Genomic DNA, 24069 nt, shown 5'->3' with positions numbered 1-24069 from the left:
AGAAACACCGGCAGACGACGCAGCGAAGCGGCTCCCGGCCCCGCGACCCCACATCACGAGCCACGAGGGGCGACGCAGTGCCTGCCGGTCAGAACAGTTTCCAAAGCACGTGGACGAGTAAACAGGAGAGAGACTGCGGGGCCCGTCGGAGAGCTGAGAAAAAGAGGAAGGCAGAGCGGACTCGACGCCCCGCACACTATCGGAACCCCATAGCCCCGCCCCGGGGCGGGGCTGCGCCGGAAAAGGAACAGCCCACCGGAAAGGGAGGGGCCACGCGCTCCAAGTCCCTTGCGCCGCTCTCACGTCAGCAGTAGAGGGCGGAAGCGCAGACTCCAGGATGCGGTTCCTGGTTGCGTTGCTCCTGCTGAATGTCGCAGTGGCGAGTAAGACCCCCCCGCCCCCCCCAAGCTCATCCCACTCTCTCCCTTAGGTTCCCCCGTCTTCACCTGGGCGGGTCGCTACCGGAGCTGGCGTCCTCCTTGCCTGACCCGACTCTGGCCATCTCCGCTCTTCTCCCATTCGGCCATCACCACTGAGCTCTTCCAGCTCGGAGACGTCAAGCCCCCTTCTCTTCTCCCGGCCTTTTCTTCCGAGGACTTACTGCTTTTTCTGTTTCAGGAACTGAGTCGCCGCCTGCTCCTACGACACACGCCACCCCAAGTCAAGATAATCCTCCGGCTCAGCCTTCTGTAGAAAAAGACTCCAGTCAGACCCCCACGCCCCCGCCTCCTGAGAAAAAAGCGTCTTCTAAGCAGGAAGAGCCTGGCGGGCAGACCGCGCAGAGGCAGTCGTCCCCTAACGTAGGCCCGGAGACTCTGGTGGAGCCGACTGCGGCAGCAGTTGCCAGTTCGGCGGGATCTGGACAGCAGGTTACCTCCGCAAGAGAGCCGGTTGGTCCCAAAAATCAGCCCGAGAAAGCACAAACCACGTCAACTGGGACTGCACAGCAGCCCCCGCCAACCGACCCCAAACAGGAGGAGCCTGAGCAGAAGCCCGCAAAAGATGATCCAAAGAAGTCCACAAAAGCTAATTCGGACAAGCCCATCTCCAAACCCTCCTCAGATAAGGAGACTCCTAAGATTGACAAAACCGACTTGGCTGAACAAGGACAGAAACCAACGCTTACTTCCAAAACTGAATCTGGGGAGAGACCGGCGGGGGACTCCGACTTCTCTTTAAAGCCAGAGGTAGGAGACAAGTCTTCAGAGCCTACTGAAGATGTGGAAACCAAGGAGACTGATGAGGGTGATACAGAGCCAGAAGAGGGCTCACCACTTGAAGAAGAGAATGAAAAGGTGTTGGACCCTTCCTCCAGTGAGAACCGAGAGGGGTCACTTACAGATTCTATGAATGGGGAGAAGGATGACTCTTATAAGGACAATTCTGGAAACACCAGTGCAGAAAGCAGCCATTTCTTTGCATATCTGGTGACTGCAGCTGTTCTTGTTGCTGTCCTCTATATTGCTTACCACAACAAACGGAAGGTAAGAGGAGACTGGGATTTCCCTAACCCTGAGAGCTTGGCGCATGGGCAGCTATATGTCACTCATCTGCGTGTGAGCTCCAAGGATTTGAAGAGCAACTTCAGTTTTTCCTCAGACCCTGTTAGGGCTTACAAAACGCTAGTTTTGTAAGTCATGTGTTTTCATCATGTGACCTGTTTCCTGTGACTTCTGCTGTAAAGTGCCAAGTTGGACATGAATCATGACCTGACCTAATTGAGATTCTCCTCCCATAACTTGGAACTCAGATCTTTCACAGCCTTTGTGGACCTGAGTTCTTGATATGTAGACCTCTTCCCTTTTTTCCATGCTTGAGACAGTTACCACTTCTAGCTTCCATCCCAACTGTCTTCCATCTGTAGACAGAATGTTTTCAGTTACATAGGCTCTAATACCAGCAGCATAAAGCCCACAGACAGCTCTTCTGTAACCAACAAGAGTTAGAAGCAAACCTAGAAACTGCTTAAATGTCTTTGAGGTTAAAGTGGCACCCATGTCCTTTAGAAACAACTCCGATGAGAAAATGATTGTATTTCCTAGTGAGCCAAGAGATTTAGAAGATAATTTCAGTAACCTGATTTAATTAGAGAATTCAATTTGTGATGGCCATTGGGCATATGGCTATAAAGAATGAGGGAAGACCATTAGTAAAAGTGCATTCTTCATTCTCCATCCAAATGTTTATGATGAGCGTGGTAAATCAGAGTGAAGTTGTTGAAGCAACATGTAGGATAAAAACATGTATTTGTAGATAGGAAGCAATCAGTGATTACGAGCTTCTCCCCCGCCCCCCCCAAGACCTGACCTAGAGCTCTTTGGCAAGGGGACTGACAGACCTTTGATTCTGTCCCTGCAATTAAATCATACAGATGCCCATAGGCTACACCCTCCATCTGTTGATCCCTATTAAATAGTATAACCGAGCTCCTTTTAAAATCTTTACAACTTTATTACTTTTGTGGTGCTGGAGGTTGAACTCAGGTATGTGCATGCTAGGCAAGCATTCTACTACAGTGCTCTATCCCGTGCTTGATACAGCATTTGCCTAGTATGCACAAGGCCTTATTTGAACTCCAGCACTGAAATGAGAGAGAGAGGGAGAACGTATAGACAGTTTAAATAGGCCTCTTTGTGGATCTAGGTAGTTGCCTCTGATTTCAGGAACTGAAGAACGTCATTACAGAGCCAAGTGTTAATTTGTTTTCTCTTTCCTTTCCTCAGATTATTGCTTTTGCCCTAGAAGGAAAAAGATCCAAAGTCACTCGGAGGCCAAAGGCCAGTGACTACCAGCGTTTGAACTTAAAGGTAAGGAAGGAGGAGCCAGGTCTAGGAGGGATGTGAAACTTGAGTTGGGCCACTTCTGGGGATGCTGCTGTCAATGTCCCCAGTCCTTGGAGACTGCAAATAGGACCATCCATAGACTACATATTTATCTACAAAGTTAGAGCTAGATTTGACAGATAAACAGATCTGTTTGGAAATGTGATTTTGTTTGTTTGTTTCTTTTATTTGTTTTTGTCCTGAGTTTCCACTCAAAGGCAACACCAGCATCTGATAGTATCTTGACACATGAGCATTGCCATAGACATTGAGCATTGTGATAAAAAGCCACATCTGGAGCTGGCGGGATGGCTCAGAGGTTAAGAGCACTGGCTGCTCTTCCAGAGGTTCTGAGTTCAATTCCCAGCACCCACATGGTGGCTCACAACCACCTGTAATAAGATTTGGTGCCCTCTTCTGGCATGCAGGCAGAACACTGTATACATAATAAATAAATAAATCTTAAAGAAAAAAAAAAAGCCAGATCTGATTCACTAAGTGTGGGCTATGTCCTCATTTCTGGGGATTACCAGATGCTTCCAGACTACACTATGGGCAGCAAAGTCCCAGATCACAACTCTCTCAAAGCAGATGAGCCCAGAAGCACATAGACCTCACGTAACCCCACACGCAGGTCAGCACTACAGGCTTCGCCTCCTTATTGTGGCCAATCTGTCTCTGCCAGGGAGAGGAACCTGCCTTCCATCCCTCAGCAGCAGGAGCTGAGGAAGGTTCTCCCCACAGGTAACTGTATGGTCAGTCTATTAGCTGCTACCACAGGCACCTGCCCTGTTCTGTTAAGCAACAGGAAGGATATGGGCAAAGAAGAGTGGGTGACCCAGACAGGATCGATTCCGAGACTTCCTGCAGGGAACAGTTCACCTGCCCATTTCACAGCACCATAGACTAAGTCACTGCTCAGAGATCTGTCATAACTAGGTCAACTTCACAGTTAGCTCTGGCCTGCTACTTTCCTTGATAACTGGCTTTTAAGGATTTTTCCTCCTGAATTTTGTTTTAGTTGGAAAGAGAACAATACACATGAAAATTACTCAGAACAATACAGGAGAGTATAAAGTAGAAGCCCTAATTCTACCTACCTGCCATCATTTGTTTCTTTATTAGCAGGTATTAATTACACAGTTTCACTACATGTTTGTGTGTGTGTGTGTGTGTGTGGTTTAGATAATATTTACCATCACCCCTTACTCTTTCTTGTCCCCCTCTACATTTGTAACATTTTTGGGGTTTATTTATTTCGCTTTATGTGTGTGTTTTGCCTGCGTGTATGTATATGTACCACAGGTGTGCCTGGTGCCAGTAGAAGTCATTGAATCCCCTGGAACTGGAATTAAGGATAGTTGTGAACTGTTGTGTGGGTGCTCGGAAACAAACCCCACTCCTTGCAAGAGCAACATGTGCTCTTAACTGCTCAACTGTCTTTCCAGCACACTTTAAAAAAAAAATTTATTTATTTATTGGATATGAGTGACCTGTCTCCAGGCACACCAGAAGAGGTAATCAGATCCCATTACAGATGGTTTTGAGCCCCCATGTGGTTGCTGGGAATTGAACTCAGGACCTCTGGAAGAACGGCCAGTGCTCTTAACTACTGAGCCATTTCTTCAACTCCCAGTACACTTTTTTAAAATGACCCAGTGACCTTCCTTAGGAGTTGTTCACAGGAGCATGGGCACCTTACCAGTGGCTGCCCTGCTGAAGGAAGTATCTCTCATTCTCCTGTCAATCACTAGCTTATTTTGTTTTTTTTTTTGTTTTTTGAGACAGTCTCTCACTGTATCTCAGGACTCATGATGTAATCTATGCTGGCCTCAAATTCATAATCCTTCTGCCTCAGCCTCCTAAGTGCTGGGATTACAGGTATGAGCCACCACATTAGCTAAATGTCTAACTTTCTAGTACATATTTTATTTCAAATTGATTTTAATATTCACTAATGTGACTCCTGTATTTTTATTCACTCTGTTTCGTGGTGGTGGATGAGTTTAATTCTGACATTTCGGGTTGGGGATTTAGCTCAGTGGTAGAGCGCTTGCCTAGCAAGCGCAAGGCCCTGGGTTCAGTCCTCAGTTCCAGAAAAAGAAAAAAAAAAGCCAATTCTGACATTTCACCTAAACCTCAGTTTCAAAATCACAACACTAGTATATTTCCCTGAAAAAGGTGAACGTTACCAATGGAACGTGTTGCTCTCATTTCAGCTTTGATTGTTTTCTTGTCTGCAAGAACCTTGTCCTCCCTGCTGATTTGTTTCCGAATCAAGAGAATGAAAAGACTGACCTCCTCTGGGGTCTGGTGGCAAGTCTGGGCTGGCAGAGACGGGATTGCTTCAGGTTTTGCACCTGCACTTTGGTGACATTGTATTCTGGTGATGTCTTATTTACTTTTGTGTTCCCTTTTGCTGATGTGTTCCATCATCCTTTCTTTCTTGGAGTGTGAGGAGGGAACATGTGGAAACGTGGCTGTGAACAAAGGAAGACCCCACCCTAGGCAGGCCACACGATGGACCACCCTCCCATAGCCTTTTTATCTTTGCAGCTCTAGGAGGGAACTGCAGGGAGGTGCTTTCTAGACAAGGTCTAGAAGGTGAGATGCTTATGGGCAGAGGGCTTTGAACACTTATTCTCTACAGAGGCCTCAGCTGCAAAGCAGAGTAGCAACTTTAAAGAGTGTTAAAGTCTGATCCATCTGACAGTCTGGATATTTTTCTGAAAGTTTGCACTCTTTGGTTGTACTAGCGTAGAAGGGAACTTGGGGTTTCTGAAAGTAAAAACACTGTTCCATGGGCTTTCGCTTTGTTTTGCTTAATAAGGTGATGATCATTGAACCAGTATGTTCTTGCATACAGTCACCCCAATAGGAAGGCACTCCTTGGAAAGGGGCAGGTTCATGCTTTGTGGAAGGAAATACATAGAAGGGATTTGGTCTGCATGAAAGAGGGTTTCCACAAACTCCATTTCCTTTATTGCCCACAGCAGATAGATAGATATTTAGGAACTAACTACACTCTCCACATTTTTCCTTGCTCGGTTTAATGGTCCTCCCATCCAAGATGCCAAGTTAATGAGTAAAATCGTTTCTCTCCTGTGACACCTCGTCATGAAACTGTAAGAAACCAAGCAGGTTCCCTGATGTAACTGAGGATGTCTTGGATTATGCTGTCTGAAGTTTTATTCCAGTCTATATGGTCATGCCTAAAGAAAGAAGAGTCTCAGCTAATCTCAGGGATGTGGAAAGAATGGCAAGAGGGAAAATACGATGGGAGAAGTCAGTCTGAAGAAGAAACAGTCTGGGATTCTTTCCCTGTGCTGACTGCAGCTTGTGCTTGAAGTAGAAGTTTGTATTCTTGGCAGGTTGCCTTCTGGAAATAAGATCGTTGCTACCATTCTCTCAGCTGCGCACAAGTCTACTATTAACTTTCCAAGCTGAGGAAGCCTTTCTCAGTCTCCTTCAGCTTTCCCTAGCATCTCTTTAGCTCCCCCTTCCCGTTTTCTCTTCCTCTTTAGACCTGTTTGTGCGCCTCTGCAGGCTTCCCTCCAGCCTGTCTGCACGCCCGTACTTATCCTGTCCTGGTTGCTCTTGCTTCCATCCCTTGCTTCCTCCTCCTGACATTAGACTCGCCTTGGTCTGTTTTCCTCCTGTCTCTCAAGGTTACTCAGTTCACAGAGCTCCAAATTTAACAGCTCAGTCTCACCTTGTTCTTACACTTGGGAATAGTGGATGCTGGGGTCCATGCATGTTGACAGTTTGGGTGTCTCTCGCAAATTTGGCCTTATGGTGGGAAGGGAGTAGGGTGCCCAAAGCCAGGTCTCTATTGCTTTGACTGTCTCCTCAACAAATCATCCATTTATCCTTTCTGACTCATCTTTATCTTTAGGATCTTAGGAAGCCTACTTCCCAAGAACCCACTTCTGCTCTATGCTAAATAACTCAGCTACATTGTCTGGTTTTCATCCAACCAGAATTTCTCACTTGTACCTATGAAGCTCCTCTACCTATTGTTCAGTTTCTTTAATCATCTGAAAACTCCACACTGCAAACTAATAACATTTTTCTTATCACAGAAGTCCCCCCCCTTTTTTTTTAAAGAAAGTATCTAAATATACTCTTCATTTTGTTCTCCTGACCTTTTCTCATGCCAGTTTTGGAAACATTGATCTTTCCAGAATTTGTGCACTGGTCTGAAGCTTCCTTCTGTCTGAAGTTGTATTCTAGACTAGATTCTTTGGCTTCATCATTCAGACCCACACTGCTTCTCTGCTTCTGCCCTCATCATGGCCTCTGTATTCCAGCTTCTCATGGTTGCTCTATGATTAGGCTTTCCCCTTCATTTCAGCTTACCCAGGTCCTTGTGTTTTGAAGGACTCAGCTCACTTGCTTATGTTCCTTCCTAGCTTCAACGGTGGATTGGCTTTTCTCATTCCATACTGATAGCTTTTTGTCTCCTTCATCTTGGAACTTCAGCATGACTAGTTCTGATGTTGCTGTGGTCTCCCCAAGAAAACTAAGCCCTGAGAGACAGCCATTGTCTTTGTTGTATCTGTTTAGTGTTGTGAAAACCCCCAGGGACTTAAGGGGTCAAATTTCTTTTTGGAGATGTAACTGAAACCGGCGCTCCTGGCTACTGGTTCTGTGACCTTAAACTTGTTGACTTTGCTTTTGAGAGGCAAGAAGAAAGATTGATTTTCAGGATCCAAGATTGCCAGCAAGTGGACATACACATGAAATGTTGCCAGAGTCTACAAAGCCTCCCCCCTGGACTGCTGACAAATATTTCTTGTGCTGACAGAGTACAGTGGAATTGGTTTCACTTGAAAAGCTCCACTGTAAGGAGATGGCTCCCACCAAAGAAAAGTCAGTTTCAGGACTGTTCTTTAAAGGTAGAATACTTGAAGCATATTTTCCTAGAGTGTGTAGCTGGTGATGGCCCAGCTGAGGCATCCACACCAGGGGCTGGGCTGGCATGTAGGAAGCCTCAAGCAGCACTCCTGTAGACTATTCTGAGCTTGCTCTCCTGCTCAGCTTTTGGCTGAAGGGCAATTTCTTAGGGAACCTACCTGTCCTTGATGGTAATAGTTTATTTTCCTGCTGTGGATTATAGAAGCCACTTCTGGACCAAACTAAGTGTGTTACTGTGTTGTTCCCTGACATAAACTCTTGCTAGGAAGGTTCAGTTTGGCATTGCCGTAAGAAACCTGTGAGGAGTCAGGCGTGGTGAAGGAAGTCTTTAAACCCAGCACTCAGGAGGCAGAGGCAGGAGGATCACTGTGAGTTTGAGGCCAACCTGGTCTAGAATAGCAAGTTCAAGGCAGCCAGAGTTACACAGTGAGAGCCTGTCTCAAAAAACAAAAGAAAGCTGTAAAGAGATGTTGAGGTTTAACTAGCTACATCAGGATGACTCGCTTCCTTTAGTTCCCTGCTCAGATGTGACTCTCCTAAGTATTTTAGCTTAGAAACTCTGTAGTTTTGAGAAACTCCTCAGCTTGCATGACATAGCAAACCAGCCATGAAGGTGGCCTCCTCACACTGTGATCGGAACTTAATTCAAACCACCATGTTAAGTACATGAGTGACTGTGGAGATTGTTTTCCTTGTTTGCCTACCCATTAGTAGACTGTCACTGTTAGTCATGTTTTGTATTTTCACCTTTTTTGTAACTTAACGAGAATGGTTTAATTTTATTTTTTTAAAGCTTATTGTGGTATAATAAGTATTTTTCAGTATATTTTACTGAGCTTCTGTAAATGGCATCTCAGTGTAGTTTCATGTCATTATTGAGCAAAAACCAAATAAACTTCAGATATCAAAGCATTGAAACATTACATGTATTAATTCTATATTTAAATGAACTAAAATTGGTACCCGTTTAACATAAGTGAAAGGTTTTACACTTTTACCCACTTTCCTATTTATTCATATAGTTGAGAATCTCTGTTCTAAAATCCAAAGCAAGCTTTTTTAATAACATGAACTCATATGACAGATCATAGAATGCTCATAAATTTTCAAAATATTACATAAGATATCATGCCTGGTCTATGTATGTGAAACAAATGAATTTGAGGTTAGTCCTGGATCCCATTCCCCAAGTTATCTCATCAGTATGCAAATACTACAAAATCGGAAGGAATTCTGACTCCAAGCATTTTGGGAAACAATACTCGGTTTTTACTATATGCCAGCAACTACAAATGCCATCTCTAGGCTCTGTGCACATTGGGCTTCCTGTATTTGGGCCCAGTGTTTCCACTCTTGTCCCCTCCCTACCAGGCTGGCCATTCTCTAGTCAAAATCTCATTTTGTTGGTGCAGTGGTGTCTTTTGGTATGTCTTTGATTGGAACGCTCCTTCAGCCTGCTTCTATCAGAGGACAAAGCTTAATGCTGAGAATTTCTTGGCTCACTTTGAGAGAGCTGGCACCCAAACCCATGCTAGTCATCCTTCCCACTGACAGACAGACAGCAGCACAACACTGTAGGAGCACAACAGGGTAGGAGCAAAAAACTTCAGGGAGGACTTGACCAATAGCCTACTGGACCTACTCTACCAGCCAACACCCTCAGGGGTTCTGGGAGCCTGACCCTTGCTCAGTGTTGTGTGCGGAAGGCATGGGAGCATTCTTCATCGTGAGACAATGCAGCCCACACTAGGCCTTCAGTAGAAATGAAAGGTGCAAAGGAGAAGAGCTACTAGTTTTTTAAGTATTTTACATGGGATTGGATTTTTGTATATTGCATACAAATTATATATATTTATACAAATTTGAGATTGATTGTTAGAAAATGCTGTACATATATTTCTAATCTTGTGCAAGATATTATACCTATACAGTTCATTTAACCGTGTAATGCAATTTGCTAATCCTTGAGTGATATTATTACCAACTACTAGGATATAAAGAAATGAAAGTTAGTAGTTAGACATTACAATCAAACTTGTAGTAGTATTAGGTGTGTTTACAAGGTCAAGCAGAGATACATTTTATGCAGCCCACACTAGGCCTTAAGTAGAAATGCAGGGTGCAAAGGTGAAGAGCTTGATTTACAGCAGTTACAGAAACAAAGTGGCTTTGGGTATATGCACAAGGAAGTGCTGCAGGAGGACGCCATGAGAAAGGCGTTGGGGAAGGTGCCATTCCTCTGGCCTATCTCTGACTACTTCTTCTTCTTTTGTGCCCGGACCTTTGAGCCAAGAGCCTGCAGATCTGAGTACAAGTTCCGCTTCAGGATGGCACTGCTGCACAGCAAGGCCCCTTGTAGGGCCCCCATCAACCCACAGGTGAAGATATCTTGTCCTAGAAGGCAAAAATGGTGACCCATGAAATGTCTACCCATATGAAGATAGAGCAAGGGTTCTTGTGTTCATCCCTCCACATCAAGGCCACCCAAAGAGAGACAGCTTCAGCTCCACCCCAGGACTGTAGTCAGCCAAGGCAGCCCAGCTCCTGGCATGGGAGCTGAAGGGGCCAAGGAGCCCTGAGGATGGGAACAGAAGAAGGAAGCCCAGATTCTAGCAAAGTGAGGCACTGTACCTGTCAGGTAGAGGTTGGGGATGGGAGTTTGGGCTCTTAGGGAAGCCATTGCACGAGGATGCAGACGAGCCAGGTCGTGGTCAGCCCCATAGGTAGCACCTCGGGGAGCAGCCAGATAATACTGGTTGGTCAGTGGGGATCCTCCAGTCACACTCTCCACCTAAGGAGGCAAAAGGGCAGGGCAGAGTGAGCAAGGGAATTGCAGGGGCTGCTCCTTCCTTGGGACTCTTGTTACCTCAGGCTTTATCCCTGAACCCAAGAAAAGACAAAGCACTCTGTATGTCAGCCCTACCTTGCCCTCCAGATGTGGGAACAGTTTCATGACCACGGACATAGAGGCTTCCAGGAAGGCGCTTTTGAGTGTCTCATAGTCAGCACTCCGCTTGCCCTTTGGCTCTTCCTGCCACTCCTCAAACCACTCAAAGGCCATGGGTATCAGCATAGTCATTGTGGACCGGTCTGCAGGTATAAGGCCATGTTACTGCAGCCTGGCCCTCCCTTGCCCCACACCCAACTCCCCCTGGACCTAGAGCCCTACCTGGGAATCGGTCCTCCCAGGTTGGGTCCTTGCTTGATGGGAAGGCAATGAAGATAAGGGGGATGTGTTCTGGAGCCTTTTCCTTGGGCATAGAGACATAGTGTTTCATCCTGTGGATGAGGGGAGGTGTGACTGCCAATCTCTAGGCCACCCCCCTACCCCACCCCTGCCCAAAGCCACCAGCACCACCTAAAAGATGGTCCATACTCCCCACGGGGTGAAACAGACACAGCTTTGGGATAAAAAGCCTTTCTAGGAGTACACGGGGACTGTGCACCTCCTCCCTCAACACATATCCTCCTGTTTATTCCTAGAACTGTGTCAAGGGTGGAAGCGGGGTCTTGTGGTTAAGGTCCAGTGCCATCAGTCCTCTCCAACCCCTCACATCTTACGCCTTGTCCATGTCTGTGTCAAAATAAACATAGTAGTTGGTGCACGGAAGCTTCAATTCCTCCTTGGTGCCTCTCAGGCAGACGAAAACTGAGAACATGCTCATGCCGGGCCGTACCATTGCCAGCTGCTTCTTCACATCTGGAGAGAGAGCCAGTGAGGATTGCACTGCAGGAGCTGTGGCCAGACCGGCTCCCTGCCAGGTCAGCCTCTGGATGTTCCCTTTTCTGATCTGCAGCTTGCTACTCAGCTGCCAGCTAGGGTAGAGACCTAGCCATTTTTACAGCTATTTCTCCAGGGACCTGCTCTTCTGTCTCTTCCTGACCATGTCAAACATAGCCTCAGACTCTTTCCACCTCTGCTCTGTGCACCTTTAGACATAGGTGCTGGCTCCCAGCACAGCTAACTCAGCACCTCTGGACAATCAGGCTGTCTCCATCCTCTTCTTTAGATGTTTAGATTTTTTTTTTTTTTAATTGTAGGTGTGCATGGATAAGTGCATGTCTGGATGTGCAGGGTAAAGTCAGAGGACAACTTGGTTATCTTCTTCCACTCTTGAGGATCTAACTCAAATCACCAGACTTAGCAGAAAGTGCTTTTTTACCCTTTGAACCATCTCAATGGGCCTTGTTTTGTTTGTTGAGGCAGGGTCTCATGGAGCCAAGGATGACCTTGAATTTCCTATCTTCCTGCCTCCACCTTCAGGGTGCTGGGATTACAGCCAAATCCACCACCGCTGTCTTGCCTGGTTCTGGGGATCAAACCCAGGGCTTGATGCATGCTAGGCAAGCGCTCTACTCAACTGAATTTCATCCCCAGCCCTCTTCCATCCTTTAAGTGAGTCCCTTTCTGTTAAAATCCCAGTTTCTCAGGCAAAGGAAGGCAAATATACAGGCTTTGGTTTCTCAGCCTGAAGTATAGAGTCCAGACATTTGCATCTGACAGAACAGGGCCCTCAGAGCCCTGCTGTTGCCTCTGTGAAGGGCTTATTCCCCTGTGTGGTCCTGGGTTCCCCATATGTAAATGTTATGGTGCTGGTAACACAGACCAGAGATAGACAGTCAGAGAGGTGCCCAAGAAGAGTTATAACCCAGGCTGAGTCGTAAGCTCCACAGATGAAATGTCAGTTCGGAAGTCCAGCCTCTTACCTGGCAGACAGCGGACACTCTCGGGCAGTAAGTGCTGGTAGGTGTTGAACAGTCCTGCACTGGAGATGACAATGGGACAGTGGATGTTCACCAGCTCGTGTCCCTTCTTCACGCTGACACCTGTAGGCACAAGAAGTTGGCTGAGCTGCTGGGAGTTCAAGAAGAAAAGGGCCTACACCCTTCTCCAGATCTCTCTTAAGTGTTGTGGGATATTTGATCACACTGTGAGCCCCGAGTTTGCGTCTGCATTAATTAAATAAAATCAACTTTGGGTCAGGAGGCCGAGTGAGCAACTAGCTGACAGAAAGTAATCACAGAGAGTCATAGGGTGTCTGTAAGATGATAAACGCACGGGAAGTAGTAGGAGGGGCTTAGTGTAGCATGGGTTCTTTTGTTTTGGCAGAGCAGAAGAACGCTCTCTTTTGGAGACGCCGGCAGAGAGAAGGTCGGCCAGCTGCTACTCAACCTCTCTGAGCTTATCCCAGCCTTTGACCCCCGAGTCTCACTGATAAGTAGAACGATACAGACTTAGTTAAACGCTGTATTTAGTGGCAACAACATAGCCAGTGTCTGCGGGAACAGAATTCCCGCCAGGGCGCGGCCTGAGTAGCTGGGCTGCTGCCAGAGAAGAGGGCCAGGAACTGCGGAGCCACGTTTGCTGGCTAAAACAGCAGCAGATTAAGCACAACCTCTGTGCCAATGGAAAACACTTAAGGGCTGGGGATGTAGCTCAATGGTATAGCCCTTGTCTAGCATGTGTGAGGTCCTAGGTTCAGTGCACCCCTACCCCCCATAAAACAAAATCCAGGAAAGCCTCAAATACATTCCTCTCAAGGCTATAGTTGTAGCCATGTCATGGTGACATATGCCTGTAATGCTAACATTTAGGAGGTAGAAGCAGGACAATCAGGAGTTCTAAGGACAGCCTCAGCTAGCTAGTGAATCTGAGGCTAGCCTGGACCACATGAGACCCTGCCTCAAAAGATGAGTTCTGTCTATAGCCACACTATCCAGATGTCTCCTGGGACAGACCCTACTTTCTCAGCCCTGGAAGTTCCGCAGCAAAGCGGGCCTGGGCTCAGCCGCGTCTGTGCTTGCCTTCTCCTCCAGCTCTTCCCGCCCACCCGTATGGACTTGCTTATCTTTAGCCATGTCTTGCCGTCCCAAGAACACTGGTTCTATGGAGTCCCGGGCCTTCCTTCACTGCTGCCAAGTTCTACGTCCACAATACTCCCCGGATGACTCAACCTTCATGAAACACCAAAGTTTTGTGATCCGCTGTAGCCTGTGTGTCCAGCGTCATCTCTGGCTATTCTCATAAAACCATTATGCCAAACCTGATCTTCTGTAAAAATTGTATTTTTCTTCCTTTATTCTGTGTGGGAGTGAGGTGCTGCAGTCCACATGTGGAGCTCAGAGGACAGCTTGCAGGGTCAGTTCCCTCCTTCCAACATGTAGACTGTAGGAATCAAACTGAGCTCATCAGGTCTAGTGGCTGGAACATTATCCACTGAGCTATCTCAGCAGCCTAGACTCCAGCCTCTCTCTTACCTTGCATGAACAGGCTGGCTCATCTATAGGGAGACCCCAAGTCTCCTTCACCCCAGCCCACGGACCCCACAGCTCAGTGCAGCACTCTTACCACAGGCTCGCCCATCAGAGTCCAGCAGCACACACTGTACAGTGGCATGGGTGAGGACTGCACCCCCGGCCCGCTGAATCACGGGGATGATATGGAAGGCAATCTCACTGGAACCTCCTCGGGGGTAATATGCCCCTTGTAGGTAGTGGTCAACCAGCATAGCATGCAAGGAAAAGGTCGTGTGGCTGGGGGTTACTCCTACAGAAGGAAGAAGGAAAGAAAAGGTGAGCAGGCAAAAGCAGTCACTTGGCACCATGCAGGAAGAAACAGGGCTTCCTGTGAAGGGCCACGTGAGTCCATCCCAGGATCCAAATGCTCCCGAAGGCCCAGGGAAGATACCAAGTTTATTGGGAATATAAATAATACTCCCCGAAAACCACTACCCTGCCAAGACCAAGGAAGTCACTGACACTGTTGGCTAAAGAGACAAATCGCCCTGGAGCAGTGTGACAGTACATGCCTACAATCTCAACACTCAAAAGCTAAAATGGAAGGATCACTGATTCAAAGCCAGACTCGGCTACGGAGAGTTCCAGACCAGCCTGAACAAAGTCCGAACCTGTCTCAGAGGAGTGAGGGATGTGGGGGAGAAAATGTACTGGGAATGTAGCTCAATTAGCAGGATGCTTTCCTAGCATGCAGGAAGGTCTGATTTGATCTCCAGCACCACATAAACCAGGCATAGTGGCAAATACCTCTAATCCTAGCACTAGCGAGGTGGAGGCAGAAGGATCAGGAATTTAAGGGCATCCTTGACTACAAGAATGCAAAGCTTGCCCAGAAGACAAAAAGAAAAAAGAAAAGGGAGAAGAAAAATCTAGAAAGTAGAAAAAAAGAATTTCTACCAGAGTCCAGCAGGGGTCAGACTTCTCAGCCCTTATCTTCAAACTCCAGCAGACCTTAGTCTGTTCTGGCTTGTCAGCTAGGCAGATGGGAAAGAAAGACCAAACGTTGGGAGGGCAGCAGCTTAGAAGAGCCTGGGCCAGTAGCCACCCACCATAAGTGGGGAAGATGTAGCTGAGAACAGCCTGGAGCTCGGGGGAAGCCCCAAGCTGCTGCAGGACCTCGGCCAGGCTCTGGGTAGATGCTCGGCAGAAGGGAGAGAAACGAGTCAGCAGCCCAAGCTTGTTGAGGAGCTGAGTCAAGGTCAACGGGAGGAACTTCAGTAGGATGGCATGGAAGACTCCACGGGATACCACCTGGGGAAAAACGGGTAGAGTGAGTCTTCGAAACCGCTGTAGCTAGGCATCACTCCAACAGCCAGCACTGACTGCAGGCCCAGCAACACTTACTCGTGGCTGAATTTCTGGACTTAAAAAAATTTAAGCTGGGCAGGCATGGTGACTCAGGCTTGTGATCCCAACAGTTGAGGAGCTAAGGCAGGAGGACTGCCATGAGTTCAAAGGCAACCAGAGCTACACACTGACACCCAAGCCAGGACTATATAGCAAGACTGTCTCCCTCACCATAAAACACTAACAGCAAATAAATGGACCCTAAATTTTTCTCATTCTTCACACTAAAATGAGACTATATTTGCTCTTCCATTTCTTGCTCAAAAAAAAAATGGTTTTTCACATGGAGTCCCATATATATCCCAGTGACCTTGAACTCCTAATCCTCCTGCTTCTGCCTCCTGAGTACTAGGATTACAGGATACACCACCAGGTCCAGTTTAAGGGGTGCTTGGGATCTACTTCAGAGTTCTGTACATGCTAATAAGCATGAGCCATTTCCAGCCCTCAAATTCCTTTCAAACATCCTGGTCCATGTGTGATTGATGGCATACACCCAGCAGGGGCAGGGGGATCTCTCTAAGTTCCAGGCCAGTGAGGGCTACATTGTGAGACTCTGTCTCAAAAAATCACAAAACAAGGAGTCTGGTTCATCTCAGGACTCCCTCAAAGCCTGACTTCCCAGGGGTACCATCTAGAGGCCAGAGTGAGGGTAGCAGCTGAAGAGTCTGGCAGGGTGCAGGCATATACAAGTGTACACTAGATTCAAGACAGACATGACTAGTCCTGCCTGCCTGCCTCCCCAACTCAGTCCCTCCCAACCAGTTACTTCACCAATGAAAAAGTCAGTCTTGGTGGAAATAAACTGGGGATGCTGATCATGGTGCACGCTACCTTGACTAGCTCCATGTACTTGTCAATGACAGCTTCTTCCTGAGGGAACTTCTCCTTAAGGCCCTGGATGTATTCTTTCCTCCCACTGTACATGGGAAACTCCTTTCGGCCATCGGGCCCTTCTAGTATCATTATGTCAAAAGGGGAGGCCATGGGGGCCCAGTCCAGCTGCCCTTCAGTGATCTGGTCCAAGATAAAACGGCCAATGTTGCCTTCCTGCATGTTTCCAATGTAATGGATTCCTGTTGGGAGGTGGAAAGAAAAGGAGGCACAGGGATAAGGGCATCGGGCCCTGGAAATGTGCCAACTAAGGAAGAGGTTGCCCTGCCTGGCCAAGTTCATGCCCAGAGAGGGCTGCCCACCCTTTCTATAGGAATGTGCCAGAATATATACCACCCAATGCTTGCCAGGCCAGACAGAAATGGAGATGCCCAGAAAGAAGTTGGGATCTCCAAAACATAGAGGTGCCCCCATATTACCCTATTGTGTGTGCCCCATATCACTCCATAGTGCCCATTCCTAGCCTTCTAAAGACAGAGCCATGATCCCAACCCTTTTTCACATAAGCCTTACCAGTGTCAAATTCAAGGCCATTTTCCCTGAAGGTATGACAGCAGCCTCCTGCCTTGCTATGTTGTTCCAGTACAAGGACTCTTTTGCCAGCTTTAGCCAGAATCGCAGCTGAGGCCAGCCCCCCAATGCCACTGCCAATCACCACGGCATCCAGCTTCTCTGGTACTCGCTTGACTGAGAATGCTGTAGAATGGAGGAGACAGAGGTGGGCTTCTCAGACGAGAACAGGAAGGCAGAGATGTCAGAGAAGCCGGAGGGGACTTCTCTAGCTTGTACTATGTAAGAAATCTCTAAGGCAAGCTGGGCATGGTGGTCACTCCTGTGATGCCAGCACTTGGAAGGTGGATTAGGAGTTCAAGGTCATCCTGAGTTATACAGCTGAACTGGAGGTCAGCCTGGGCTCATTAGACACAGTCTCAAAACAGGACAGACCCGTCTAGGGCAGTTCAGCACAGAATTCTTGATTAAGATGTCTCAAAACACTTTATCAGGGAATACTCAGGACCAGGCAGGCAAAATAGTGATGAGCTGGGTCTTAAACCCTACTATGTACTTGGGGATTTTTATACCTTTCAAAGAAAGTAGGAATCAGCTAACTACTGTAGAACAAAACCAGAAAGATGGCACCAGTACACGCATTGTAATCTAAGTGGAGACATTTCTATGAATGCAAGCAAGGAAAGGAAACAATGGATGGGTGGGTGTGCGTGCGTGCGTGCGTGCGTGCGTGCGTGCGTGCGTGCGTGCGTGCGTGCGTGCGTGCGCGTGTGCGCGCTGCTGGCTCAGGGAACTGAGTTTCTTTGGAAGAGGCAAGGTCTATGCATGCCAATGGAGGTGGGGCAGGCAGGGCTGCTCAGAGCTGTTATTCTGAGAAGTCACACAGCACCAGCCAGAAAAGGAGGACGGCTGGTATGGCAGGACACCTACACAGACCCAAACTGGGAAGCACATCCAACACAAGACTTGGTTTTTGTTGTCTTCTCCTGTTCTCTTCCTTCATTTCCACCTTGATTTATTTTCTTTCCTTGATGTGGGTTTTTTGGAGACAGGGTTTCACTATGCAGCCCTAACTGGCCTGGAACTCCCTATGTAGAGATCCACCTGCCTCTCCTCCCCAGCACTGGGATTACAGGAATGTGCCACTATGTCCAGCAAAACCTGTTCATTAAAAAATCACTGCCCAATTACAATTGCAAAAAAATAAAAAATTTTAAAAAATTTAAAAAAAAAAAGAAGAAGAAAGAAAAAAGTCAGGCTGAATAGATGGCTCAGCCATTAAAAGCAACTGGCTGCTCTTCCAGAAGACTCGGGTTCAATTCCCAGCACCCACATTGCAACTCAAAACTGTCTGTAACGCTAGTTCCAGGGGATCCAACACCTTCACACCAATGTTCATAAAATAAAATAATTTTTTTTTTTTGGCTTTTTCAAGACAGGGATTCTGTGTAGCCTTGGCTGTCCTGGAACTCACTCTGTAGACCAGGCTAGCCTCAGACTCGCAGAGATCTGCCTGCCTCTGCCTCCCAAGTGCTGGAATTAAAGATATGCACTGCCACCACCATGATAAATTAAATAAATTTTTAAAAATAAAAAAGTCCTTTCAGTGTTAAAAAAAAAAATCACTGCCCAAGACCAGGTATAGGGGCTCACAGCTTTAGTCCTAGCACTCAGGAGGCAGAGGAAGAAGAATCTCAGTGAATTCAAGGCCAGCCTGATCTGTATAGCAAGTTCCAAGACAGCCAGAACTACATAGAGACACTGTCTCAAAAACAAAACAAAAAAAACCCAACAACAACAACAAAAAACACTGCTCAAGCCATGGTGGCTTATATCTGTAATACCACTGTCTGTAATCTTTCTGATGGCAGGAGAATCACTATGAGTTTGAGGTATGCTTGGCCTACGTAGCAAGTTTTAAGCTAGCCTGGAATACAAGTATAAGATCTTCACCCCTTCCTAAATACACAAACAGTAACAATAAAATAACTGGGTGCAGTAACAATAAAATAACTGGGTGTAGTATGCCTTACGAAGTAGACACACAAGGACCAGGAGTTCAAGGTCAGTCCCCAGCAGTGAGTTGAGGCTAGCCTAGGCTAAAATTTACAAGCAAGAGGCCCCTGGAGGTCAAACAAGAGATCCTTGTTTGTTTTTTTGCAGTAGTGAGTTGAGGCTAGCCTAGGCTAAAATTTACAAGCAAGAGGCCCCTGGAGGTCAAACAAGAGATCCTTGTTTGTTTTTTGAAGGTTTTACATTTGAGGGTTTTGGTTGTTTTGGTGTTTGTAGAGACAGGTCTCACTGTATAGTTCAGGCTGGAATTAAAATGTTATACCACTTTTCCCAGCTCTAACATTTCCTTAAAACCTTGAAGGCCAGGCATGTTGATGCATGCTTGTGATCCCATTATCCTGTAGGCAAAAGCCAAAGGACTGCTCCGAGTTTGACCCTGGGCTTCATAGTGAGTTTGAAGCCAGCTCTGGTGCAAAAGGGAGACCTGTCTCAAAAACACAAAAACCAAAAACCTTGGAAGCAACTCTACACGTGTTTTAATGATGGCTGGTTGACTGGAGGGTAAGATTCTTATCCTGAAGCAGTAGTGAAACTCAGAAGTTTTATAGTCAAGTTTTAATCCTATTAACTGAGACTACTACACTTTTCCCGTCAAACCGCTTGCTGGGAAAATTTTCTGTGCTGCTCCCCAATACCCCCGAGCTTGCACAGGAGCATAGGAAAAAGTTGGTTCTAGAACCAAGTAGGGGAAAAGTGTCTTATTCTGTGTGAGCTGTTAGCCGAACAGATTCCAACTAGGTTATGCCAACATCTTGGCGTGCCAAGGGTAATTAATGCCTACACCCAAACCTTCAGGAGCAAAGAACACTGAGAAGTGGAGCCTCCGTGTGTAAGTGAGTTTTCCCAGTACTTTTTTTAAATGGGGAGACGGAGGTCCGTGCCCTGCATGAGCAGAAGGCCCGAGAGCAGTCCTGGAACCCACAGTCCCTCCAGCTGACCTTGTTTGAGAACCTTCTTCCTGGCCTCCTTGTCGGTCACCAGGGGTTCAGGGGGTCGCTTGACATCCTTGGCGAAGGGGTTCGGGGAGCTTCCGCCGAAGAGACCCACGTAAACTCTGCGGAAGACCGCCAGCAGCAGCACGGCCAGCAGTAGTACGGCGACCCACATCTTGCTTCGTGGGCTCGGAAGAACGCGTCCTTTCCGTCTGAGCTCGGTTTTTATGACTGAAGCTCCGCCCCACCAGTTTGTTGTTGGAAGAACACCAAAGGAGGGTCCAGGAACTTTGACCAATGCCCTCGCAAAACTGATGAAGTTTGTCCATCCTGGCTCTTCATATGACGTTTGAGGCGCGGGATTTCCATTGCCTGTTGGGAAATGTAGTTCTAGCACGGGACAGGAGGCGCTGAGCGCCTGCGCGATGAGGCCCCGCAGGGGATGTGGGATCCCAACCGGAACGCTGGGGACGCGTCCGGTGAGCCAGGGCTGGGGTGAGGGAGATGAGGGTGAAGGGGACGATGTGGGATGGAAGTGGTCGCCGCGGGGACACACAAGGCTGAAAGTTGCAAGTCTGAGAGAGATCCCGCCTGGGAGGCAGACAAGACCTGGGTCCTGGTGCCAGTTCTGCGATGGATTCGCTGAAACCTCGGAGGCAATTCATTGCTTTCCTCCACTTTCCCCTTACAAGCAGTGAGAAAGTTTCTGTCCCCAAGTCCCCACAGCCTCCGCTTGTCTGGGTTTTTTGATGAATTGAGACCCCTGTTGAGAACTGCGCAGGCGCTCTCCTGATTTTGTCTGTCACTACACTGGTCCCTGAACTTGCCCCTACCTGGATCCCCTAATCGCGATCACTTTGTAGGAGCCTCAAAGTACAGAGCCACCTAGGAACAAGCCTCAAGAAAGACCGTCAAGGATCATACCTATGTGTGCATTTGCCTTTAAGGATAAACCAGCTTCTAAATCACCTCTTTAGGTTAGCTCCAGCGGACAGTCTAGATATCCTACCCTCTTAACGTTGCCCTTTGAAGAAAGTAGGTCTGAAATAAGTACTTGATTTGAGACTGATTGTTTTTTATAGGAAATTCATTTCCTCAAATACCAACTACCAGGAAGAGTGACTTCATAACTTTGCGTATTTTGTCCCTTTTACAGATCCCAGCAGGGCTCCAGTCGACTGTGTAAAGCAAGTCATGCTTCTGTGCTACTTGGTTTGTTTCCCACACAGTAAGAGGAAAGCCTTCCTGAGACTGCCGCTGTCCTACCTACCTGTTACTCTGCCAGGTTAGCTGATGTGTGTGTCATCCTGTGCTGTCATCCAGGCCAAGATGGGAGGAAAGGAAAAGAGAGGTAGATGCTGAGGTTCCAAGGAGAGAAAGCTAGTTCCTGGGGTGCTACAGGTAAAGGATTACCACATCCTTCCGAGATCACAGACAGTCAGGTATCCAGCCCAAAAGTTGACAATGAGTCCAGTGTATTACTGGCAGCCAGTCCTTGGAGAATATAGATCATATTCCCCCAGTCGAGAGCTGACTCTGTGGAGATCCTGCCTTAGTCCTTTGAGCCTGTGAAGTATGATTTTTCAATTGTATGAAAACCCTCCACCCACATTTTCTTTCCCTCAGTATTAAGGGTTGAACCTAGTGTCCTGCCACTATACGCCAATGCCAGCCTTTCCACCTGACTATTCGGTGTGTGGGTGTGAGTATGCATACCCATATAGAAACAGAAAGACCAAAGGAGGACTGCCAAATGCCCTGTTCTATGCCTTATACCTTTGAAGTTGGGGCTCTGCTGGAACTAGGCCCAGAAACGGCAGTCATTTTATCTTCATCCCCCATAATGCTAGGGAGCCAAACTCAGGTCCTTACACCTGAAGCAAGCTCTCTTGCCCACTGAACCATCTTCCCAGTCCCTTGTTTGGTTTTGTATTAATTTTATGTAGTAGGGGGTGAGTGGAATGGTGTGCACCGTGGTGCATGTGTGGAGGTCAGAAGACAACTTGTTTCTCTTCTTCTACCATGCGGGTCCCTCCGGGGATTGAACCCAGGTCACCAAACTTGCCGGCAAGCACCTCTACCCACTGAGCCATTTCACCTGCCCTTATTTTGTTTTTTATTGAGACAAACTCTTGCTATGTAGCCTCAGCTGGCCTGGAACTCTAGGTAGATCAGGCTGCCCTCAAACTTACAGTGATCCTCCTGCCTCTACCTCCAGGGGCATACACTACCATATTGAGAATGATCTCTGATCTTCTTTTTCCTGCTTGCTTTTCTTTTCTTTTCTTTTTTTCCTTCAGTGTTGGGAGTTGGACCCAGGACCTCACACATGATAAGCAATAGCTTTACTTCTGATCTGTATCCCAGGCCTCATGTTTTTATCTTGAGCCCCACATATCAATCCCTGCCACTAAGATCTTGGAAGCTCTTGTCCATGAGAAGAAGACTGTCTCTGCTTGACACAAACGTCTGGTGTGATAGGCATCCATGATGTCTAGTTCCCTCATGATTAAGATATGATCTTTGTCCCGCCCTAGTCCTGAGGCAGACATGAGAGGAGGGCTAGAGTTCTGAGCTTTTCCACAGCATTTTGTCCCAGTCCTTGAGAAGTAGAAGCAAGCCTTAGCTACATAGCAGGTATGAGGCCAGACTGAACTACGTCTATATCCTGTTCTCTATATCTATATCCCTATCTCAGAAGTGGGGAGGGTTCGTCAGTTAAGAACATTTGTTGCCCTTGCAGAGGAACAGGATTTGGTTCTCAGCACCTACATGGCAGCTTACAACCACCTATAACTCCAGCTCCAGGGGATCTAATACCCTGTGGACATCTGTACATACATGGCAGACACACACACATCCACACAAATAAAAATAATATCTTTTGAATTGGGTGTGGTAGTGTGGGAGCACATGCTTGTAATCCCAGCGTTAGGACAGTGGGGACAGGCAGATCTCTAAAGCTCACTGGGCGGCCAGCCCAGCCTGCTCATTGGGTTCCAAATCAGAGATCCTCTCTGAACAAACTAAGGTGACAGGACCCTGAGGAACCACAGCTGAGGTTGTCCTCTTACCCCCTCACACAAACAGATGTACACCTACACACACAGGAATGTGCATGTGTGTGCACACACATAAGTTGAGCTGGAGATGTAGCTCAGTGGTAGAACACTCACCTGACATGTATGAAGACCTGAATTTGATCCCCAGCGCCACAACTACACACAGGTACACACACACACACACACACACACACACACACACAGGTATACACACACACACACACAGGTACGCGCGCGCGCGCGCACACACACACACACACACACACACACACACACACACACAGAGTTGATCATTTTGGTTTGGCAAGGTTAGGATATCATGCATTTTGAGTTTTTCTATTACTCCAGGAAGCAGGTTCAGGATCATAAGCCTCAGAGCTCCACCTATGTCTAAGATCTGAACAAAGCTAGAGCTCTTCAGTAAAGTGCAACCACCACTTAGCCTCACCCCTATCAGCCAGCTAGGTCTCAGTGACATCGTGGCCAGAAACAGACCCCACTACTTAGAATAGACACTGACAGTCCACCCCTGCCCCCCAGTACCCTGTATGGCCCATCCAGTCCTGTGGTGTGGGCAGTAAACAGTAGACATCTGGCTAAGCATCTTGTTTATTTAGAATAGATTCACAGTTGATGAAAGGTTTTTAAAGTCCTTTCCCCCTTGAATGGAGGCATAACTGACGAAGCCAGTTTTTTCTTCTTCTCCCCACCCTCCCCCCGATCTCTGTTTTTCCAGAGTGAGGCTTCACAGTCCCCAGGGGCTCCTTTCAAGACTCACAGAAACCTGCACCTTGGTGATGGCACAAAGGGACTGTTTTCTTACTTGTAGCCTGAATGACTGCCAAAAAGGAAAGCAAAGGTAGCGCACTTGTGCCTGTGGCTCTCCTGGTAGCTGTGGACCTCAGACCATCATATCAAACCCTTCCGGAGCCCGAGGACATGGCTCATCGGAACCAGTGATCTGGAGTCATGAATGAAAAACCTTGCTCTTTCGGGACGGAGAGCGAACTCCGAGATGGACAGGTGAGGACTCCTACTTGGAAAAGAAGGTGCTGTTTGGGGCTCTACTGTTCATGAGCCAGAGAATGTGGGGTTTTAGAAATATTTAGGGAAAATGATCGTATATCTTCGTTCTAGGAGAGTCTGGGCTGAAGGTTCAGCAGGAAAGCACTTGCCTAGTGTGCCCACAACTATAGTTCCATTCCCTGGATGAGA

The 24069-nt window shown here is 47.4% G+C and overlaps 3 protein-coding genes and 1 long non-coding RNA gene across 7 annotated transcripts in view; 3 read left to right on the top strand and 1 right to left on the bottom strand.

The window, feature by feature from the left end:
* The first annotated feature begins 250 nt into the window (after positions 1 to 250).
* Tgoln2 (trans-golgi network protein 2) lies at positions 251 to 23796 on the top strand. 3 transcript variants are annotated; one of them, XM_052719026.1, is made up of 5 exons: positions 251 to 383; positions 619 to 1484; positions 2724 to 2807; positions 20949 to 21077; positions 23684 to 23796. In XM_052719026.1, exons 1-4 carry the CDS (start codon positions 338 to 340, stop codon positions 20976 to 20978), a joined length of 1026 nt encoding a protein of 341 aa, XP_052574986.1. In that variant the 5' UTR covers positions 251 to 337; the 3' UTR covers positions 20979 to 21077; positions 23684 to 23796. The 3 variants fall into 3 exon arrangements, with proteins under 3 accessions (XP_052574986.1, XP_052574985.1, XP_052574987.1); XM_052719025.1 differs by having other exon boundaries at positions 23591 to 23701; XM_052719027.1 differs by lacking the exons at positions 20949 to 21077; positions 23684 to 23796 and adding an exon at positions 5042 to 8651.
* Positions 8644 to 20132, bottom strand: Retsat (retinol saturase). Its single transcript, XM_052719004.1, has 11 exons — positions 19799 to 20132; positions 16791 to 16973; positions 16218 to 16459; positions 15086 to 15287; positions 14089 to 14286; positions 12447 to 12566; positions 11301 to 11439; positions 10909 to 11018; positions 10663 to 10829; positions 10371 to 10530; positions 8644 to 10133 (listed from the first exon to the last, which is right to left on the bottom strand). The coding sequence occupies exons 1-11, from the start codon at positions 19965 to 19967 to the stop codon at positions 9994 to 9996; spliced, it is 1830 nt and encodes a 609-aa protein (XP_052574964.1). The 5' UTR covers positions 19968 to 20132; the 3' UTR covers positions 8644 to 9993.
* Positions 11407 to 13787, top strand: LOC128098216 (uncharacterized). The gene is made up of 2 exons (XR_008214165.1): positions 11407 to 11501; positions 12850 to 13787. It is a non-coding gene; the product is annotated as an uncharacterized LOC128098216 (long non-coding RNA).
* The window catches only part of Elmod3 (ELMO domain containing 3), a 35470-nt gene continuing 35164 nt past the window's right edge, over positions 23764 to 24069 (top strand). For both annotated transcript variants that reach the window (XM_052719008.1, XM_052719007.1), the window contains exon 1: positions 23764 to 23877. In XM_052719008.1, the coding sequence (XP_052574968.1) occupies positions 23824 to 23877 (54 nt within the window). In that variant the 5' untranslated portion in view covers positions 23764 to 23823. The remainder of the gene's footprint in view (positions 23878 to 24069) is intronic.

The sequence above is a fragment of the Peromyscus californicus genome, unplaced genomic scaffold, assembly GCF_007827085.1.
Source record: "Peromyscus californicus insignis strain IS unplaced genomic scaffold, ASM782708v3 Scaffold_6__1_contigs__length_162567912, whole genome shotgun sequence".
NCBI lineage: Eukaryota > Metazoa > Chordata > Mammalia > Rodentia > Cricetidae > Peromyscus > Peromyscus californicus.
The sequence above is the reverse complement of the archived record's forward strand: the minus strand, read 5'-3'. Positions and strand labels throughout refer to the sequence as shown.

Excerpts from the sequence above, each read along its gene's own strand:
- Retsat (XM_052719004.1), bottom strand. The coding sequence starts at position 19,967 with ATGTGGGTCGCCGTACTACTGCTGGCCGTGCTGCTGCTGGCGGTCTTC. Across the intron at positions 16,460-16,790 it reads TGGCCTTGAATTTGACACTG|GAATCCATTACATTGGAAAC; the intron begins GTAAGGCTTATG and ends ACCTCCCAACAG. Across the intron at positions 10,531-10,662 it reads TCCCACATCTGGAGGGCAAG|GTGGAGAGTGTGACTGGAGG; the intron begins GTAGGGCTGACA and ends TTGCCTCCTTAG.
- Tgoln2 (XM_052719026.1), top strand. The coding sequence starts at position 338 with ATGCGGTTCCTGGTTGCGTTGCTCCTGCTGAATGTCGCAGTGGCGA. Across the intron at positions 384-618 it reads GCTGAATGTCGCAGTGGCGA|GAACTGAGTCGCCGCCTGCT; the intron begins GTAAGACCCCCC and ends TTTCTGTTTCAG. Across the intron at positions 2,808-20,948 it reads ACCAGCGTTTGAACTTAAAG|ATCCCAGCAGGGCTCCAGTC; the intron begins GTAAGGAAGGAG and ends TCCCTTTTACAG.